The sequence below is a fragment of the Lampris incognitus genome, chromosome 2, assembly GCF_029633865.1.
Source record: "Lampris incognitus isolate fLamInc1 chromosome 2, fLamInc1.hap2, whole genome shotgun sequence".
Classification (NCBI taxonomy): domain Eukaryota; kingdom Metazoa; phylum Chordata; class Actinopteri; order Lampriformes; family Lampridae; genus Lampris; species Lampris incognitus.
In genome coordinates this window covers 23,959,582-23,965,672 of record NC_079212.1, presented here as the reverse complement: position 1 = coordinate 23,965,672, position 6,091 = coordinate 23,959,582, and the positions used below count along the sequence as shown (strand labels likewise).

Below are 6,091 nucleotides of genomic sequence, written 5' to 3'. Positions count from 1 at the left end.
GCACATGTGCCCTTCAGGGCGTGTCCTCTCACCTCTGCTCTACTCATTATACACCAATGACTGTATTTCACACTCTGACACTGTAAAATGACTAAGTTTGTTGATGATACAACACTGGTGGGACTGATTTCCTGTAATGATGAGACATCTTATAGAAAGGGTGTAATGGAATGGTTTCCTTTATTTTTAGAGCCTCCCTGGCACTAGGGGCATAGTTCCATTATCTTGAGTCTTTTGCCTTCTAGTGGCATAGATAAGTACTGCAGTTTCAGCTACTTCCTTTTCCTGTGACAACAGCAATATTCATGCTCCATCATTTGCCGTCACCTAGTTTCTACCCCTTTGAGTGGCAATATCTGTAAGTAAAGCTATTATCCATCATTGCTACAATCTTTATTTTGAAGTATTTTTTACATATTTGCTATAGTTTGTATAATTTTGGTAACATGTGTGACAGCACATTTTAATGATGGCATTCAGGCTATACTTGTGATGCTAGCGTAAATACAGTGTTCAGTGCTATACCTGATTAGTTACAACTTACATTTTATTCCTGCAAAGAAAATGTTCGTTTTATACTTACCTTTGTTTCCTGAAAAATAGAGGATTAGTTATCCTAACTGTAACTCTAGATTGAGTAAGCTATTTTGTATTGTATACTGATGTATGCTTTTCTGTATGTTTATTTTCAGTTTCACACTTCCTTGTTATGAAATCCCGTCCATATACAACACTGGTCTGTTCCTTGGAGGATATGATGCAAGGGAGAGTTTAGCTGGCTGTAAAACCTAATATAGGACAAGAGTCACATTGGGCGTAGCAGTACAAAGGGGGTCTCCTGTCTTGTTGATTGGTGTAGCAATACCAATGTGGAACTGAACATCATCAAAACTAAAGAACTTGTGGTTGACTTCCGTAAAAATCAGGGAGAGTGACTACTGCTGGCCATTGATAACTAGGTGGTAGAGAGAGTGAATCTTCAGGGAACAAAGGAGTTGCTGAGAGGCTGAGATCAGGCCTGTCACTTGTTTGACATGCTTAACAAAAAATTCACTGAGAGCCGAAAAAAATACGTTTAACTTTTTATCAACGAAAAAGATGATCAACTCATGATAACGTGCACAAGCTCATAATCAAAGCAATCACAGTGATCAAATAAAATAGCGGTCAACAAAAAATACAGCAACCCAGCTCACCCTCTCTATCTCACTGACAACAGAAGGTGAACAGGTGTCTATATTAACTTAACATCCCCGCCCATATCCATTTGACCCACTATCTCCCTACTCAATATGACCACACAATAAATGATAGCATAAACAAAAACAAACAACACCAAAATATAAACCACCACACACCTTCACCTTAATATTACTACAAAATTAGACCTCTGTCAATTTATTCATGGCTCCTACAGGACCATTTCAAATTCCTTGGGACTACAATCTCCTCCTCCCTGAAATGGGAAGGCAACTTCCCCACCATCCAGAAGAAAATTCACCAAAAAGACAATTCTTTCTAATGCAGCTTAAGAAATGTGGAGTGTCTAGGGTTGCAATGTTACAATTCAGAGCTGTAATAGAAAGTGTGCTCGTTCTCTCAATAACTGTATGTTATGGCAATTCTACAGCCCACAAGAAAAAACTGTTGGACAGAGTCATGCACACTGCTCCAAAAATAATTGGCATTGAACTGCTCAATATTTCTGAATTATACCATATCCGCATTCACCGGAAAGGTTTTAAAGTTTTAAAGGACTCCTCACACCCGGCCAACCTCCTATTCAATCATCTCCCTTTCCTCCGCAGTATTAAGACCAGAATATCTAGTTTCCACAATAATACTTACCCTGAACCAATCCGCATCCTAAATGCTTCACTGGTTGTACAAGTATAGACTCCTTAAGCACATGCACTTTAAGGGCATGAGCCATATGGTTGCATTAACTGAATTATTGTAATATAATTGTAACAGTATGTTATGTGGACAATCCTTGTATGTGTTGTGATATCGTATGCTTACTGTTGTTATGTTGTGTTGCTGTTGAGCCCACTGAGGCAAATTTATAATTTGTGATATTGGGCTATACAAATAAAGTTGATTTGATTTGATTTGATTTGATCTTTGAGCACACCGAAACAAATTCCAAATCAACTGTAAAGTTGATATGGCAATATTGAATCTTGAATCTACCCCAGCAACCTGAAAATTATGGAAACCCAAAGAAGTCCCGCCTACAAACTGCGGTGAAAACGCTGTGATTGGTTAAAATGTGATTTCGTCAGCGCTGCTCGCACACGTCTCCGAATGTCCGCATTGTCAACATGGCAGGTGTGGATGTCATTGTCAACAAGTTTATAGCACTTTGGAGGAGATCGGCAGTCCGCAAAAACCTTCCCCTGCTCTTTTTGGTCGTTTCAGTGGTCGGATCCTTCCTCAAAGCTTTTGAGCTCGTTCCGGAGACGTATTTCAGTAACAGGAGAAATGTCCTAAATGTGTAAGTTGGAGTATGCTAACATGTTAGCCAAGGTTGGGCTGCTAACGCTGGTCTAATCTAAGTTAATGCTAACCTATCGCTAACTTGAAATGAATGACTAGTTATGATCATAAGATATGTTCAGGCATGATCATGACTACACCGGCTGGATGTAATGTGTGGGGTTTTTTAAATGTTAGTTAAAGTTAAGAGTCTTGGGTTTGTTGCCTAGATAAGATTAGTTAACTAACGATAGTTAAGTCAGTGTCAGCCAGTCGCAATCAAATTTGTCTCAGTAGACGAATGCGTGTTCCTAAATATGGACTTCAACCTACAGTTCATACCGGCTGATCGCTTTTGTGCAAACTCTAATCTTCTTTTAGGTACTTTGTGAAGGTGTCCTGGGGGTGGACCTTGTTGCTGTTGACCCCTTTTCTCCTCCTCTCCAACTCATCCATCAACAGGAATGTGTCCTTTCTCTTCCGGAGGTTGCTGTCGTTGGTGGTGGCCACAGCCATCTGGTATGTTTGCACTGAGACTTTCTTCTACATAGAGGACATCACCGGGTCATGTTTTGACTCTGACTCTATGGATGTTATCCATGAAGAGTTCACCTCAAAAGCCAGCTGCAGGAAAGCTGGTTTCTACTGGCAAGGCTATGACATTTCAGGACACTCCTTTATCCTGGCGTACTCGTCCCTCTTCATCGTGGAAGAAATGGGCCCAATGGCCTACCTTAAGTCAACCCGTCTTTCTACACTACCAAGATTTGTTCTTAATCTGTTATATGTTTCCCTGAATTTGATAGTAATCATCTGGATATGGATGTTCATGTGTACCTCTGTTTACTTCCATGACCTGTCTCATAAGTTGCTTGGAACCTTATTTGGAATACTTGGGTGGTATCTGACATATCGGGTGTGGTATTTAAAGCCATTATCACCAGGACTCCCTCCCCAATGCCACTGCAAAGAACAAAAACAACATGCCTAAGTTACAGACATACTCCTTCACACAACATTGTTGTAAATGTTATGGCCATCCTGAAACCAACAACACAGTAAAGATGGTTGTTTCGCTGTCTCTTTCTGGGTCCAATTAACCATGCTATTTAAAGTTTTTCCCTTCCAACAGAAAGGTCATTTTGCATAAGGGATTTGGTCCCTGCATGGTGGTTGGCAGCTGCTGTTCCCAAAATGACTCTGGGTAATCTGAGATAAAAGCAAGGCAATGCTCTTGACATCTAACTTTTACCTCACACCTTTGGCCTCCCTGATGCTCATCATTTGTTTCATTGTTTGCTGCCTAAAAATGTTTGATTTGTTAAAGTGTAAATGACTGAGTTTAGGTAATCTCTCCCCAGAAGTGGGGATGTTTGTGCATGTTTACAGTTATTAGAATAGCATAGCCCTGATTAACTTGTTTTGGCAGAGTGTTAGGTACTTTAATACATTTAAAAATTAAAGTTACCAAATGTAAGTTTAGATCAAATTAGCTTTACCGTAACCACAGTAGAGCTGCATTTTAATAAACTTTACAGTCTTACTATGTCATCAGCACTGTTAATGTATGTTCACAGGCTGATAAGCTTTGTAAAGTTTTAAGTAATATAACAAAGGCTGTTTTAATGAGTCATTCAGATGCCATACATTTGTACTTTAGAAGTAGGCAAGCACTTCATCTTTGCATTACAGTATGCATGTATTTACTTTTGGTGCAAAGGAAACATTCTTTTAGAATTATTTTAATGGGAAATGTTTGGGTTTTTTTTTTGGCTTTGTAATAATTCTTACACCAAAGGAATAAAATGCAGGGAAAAAAATTGTTATTAATAATGTCAAAAACATCTCAACAGAACTTCACTAAAGCTATCATGTAAACCCAGCACATTGTGGTTTCATGATTTCTTTAAAAGTACAAAGCCTTCATAAGAAAACCCCAAGCTCTGTATAATCCATTTTCATCTTTTATTTTTCATTGATGGCAACTAAATAAATTAAGGCTTATGAACAAACATCATAAAAAGCACCATAAATAAATGTATATTTAGAAATATAAAAAATAAAAAGTAAAAAATAAAAAAATACTATTGTGAAATATAATGGCCACAAATAACAACTAGGATTTCTCAACTTGAATTCTTTGTGTGATTAAGAATTAGAGCTCAAATCCTCAGGTTTGATTTTTGAGTCAGAAGAAGCAGTGGGGTCCATTGCAACGAGGGTGCTTTGCTATAATCGAAAAATATACAAGTGTTCACAATGATAGGCTGGTTATGGCGTGAAATTTTCATCCTTTTGTTTCTCGACATCTGGTCTCTGTGTCATCTGCTGTTTTACTAGTGTCGGAACTAAATGAGATCTTGCCTGCTTTAAGATCAACAGAAAGAAGGGGACCGAGTGGAACGTAGACACACACTGTGGTTGATGCTATGGCTAAATCATTATACAAAGCACTTTTCACATTAAATTGTGTCAGCTTGCTTGCTTTCAATGTCAGGGAATTCAGATCATTTTAAAACTTCTAATTTGTGCCGTTTACACCACTCAGTCATGCAAGACCAGTTTGGAATCAAATTGTACCTTCTTTACAGACTTACTATCTTAAGTATTGATCCCAAACAGTTAAACTTGCAAGGCTACACTGTGCTACCACAACCGCGTTACACAAACTTGATCTACTGCAGCTTACACATTTTTCAGACAAATTATCATTATTTTTCCAAATACGATTTGATGGGGTTGAATTATTAGATATTCTGCTGCTAACAGACACAGGAGCACTGACCATCATCTTTGGTAAAACATTGTCTGCCAAACCAGCAGCAGCAATTAGCCATGCAGCATGCTACTGACCACCTGCGAAGTTTCCTCTGTGGCGATAGAAAACATGGAGCATCTTGCCTCATGTTGATACACTCATTCTGTTGAAGTCTGCATAAACTAGTCATCTAATTCATCCACCAATACCTTGCTGCATTTGTACAAAAGCCTCCTCGAATCACACAGTGCACTGTAAATCCTGTTTGAATTCACTATGGAGGAATGTTACCCATCGGTATTAGTTTGGTGTAGCATGGACAGAAAGAAATGCCGTACCATGTGTCCTTCAAGCTGAACGACTCGAGTCAGAGTTCCCATAAGACGTTTAGCTCTCATACAGTAAACCGTTTGAATGTCTGTACAACCGGGTGTAAACGGAGACAAAAAGAAGCTTAGGCCTCCGAAGAACACTTCACATTATGAAATTCAAACATATTGAGTACAAGGCAGCTAGAACTAAAATATAATATATATCATATAGTTAAACACAGGAGGTATGTCCAAGAATAGGAGAACGGCTTCCAGATGACAAACAGACAATGTGGAGCAAGAAGAGTGTATTGAAACGGCTAGCAAGAAGAGCGAGCCCCTGAACCGGCAACTTCATGTGTGGGCAATGCTTCATCCTCCATTCAGCCTTCAGATGAATCAGTTCTTCTTCACTACCACTGACTGAACTTTTAATACATGAATAAGTCAGCATGACAAAATGAATTAAACAATGTGTTAAACATCTGTAAAACAATCTCGTACCTGTCAGGAGGGAGGGACACAGCATTTGAGATTGATTTTT

At 38.8% G+C, this 6,091-nt stretch overlaps 1 protein-coding gene across 2 annotated transcripts; it reads left to right on the top strand.

The window, feature by feature from the left end:
• The first annotated feature begins 302 nt into the window (after window positions 1–302).
• fitm2 (fat storage inducing transmembrane protein 2) lies at window positions 303–4,868 on the top strand. Of its 2 annotated transcripts, none has more exons than XM_056274772.1 (2): window positions 303–358; window positions 2,860–4,868. In XM_056274772.1, the coding sequence occupies exons 1-2, from the start codon at window positions 306–308 to the stop codon at window positions 3,467–3,469; spliced, it is 663 nt and encodes a 220-aa protein (XP_056130747.1). In that variant the 5' UTR covers window positions 303–305; the 3' UTR covers window positions 3,470–4,868. The 2 variants fall into 2 exon arrangements, with proteins under 2 accessions (XP_056130747.1, XP_056130746.1); XM_056274771.1 differs by lacking the exon at window positions 303–358 and adding an exon at window positions 2,316–2,497.
• Window positions 4,869–6,091: the final 1,223 nt, after the last annotated feature.

What these genes read in the sequence shown, in the direction of transcription:
- fitm2 (XM_056274771.1), top strand. Translation starts at nt 2,325, where the DNA reads ATGGCAGGTGTGGATGTCATTGTCAACAAGTTTATAGCACTTTGGAGG. An exon ending in AGGAGAAATGTCCTAAATGT is followed by an intron (nt 2,498 to 2,859) that starts GTAAGTTGGAGT and finishes ATCTTCTTTTAG; the next exon opens with GTACTTTGTGAAGGTGTCCT.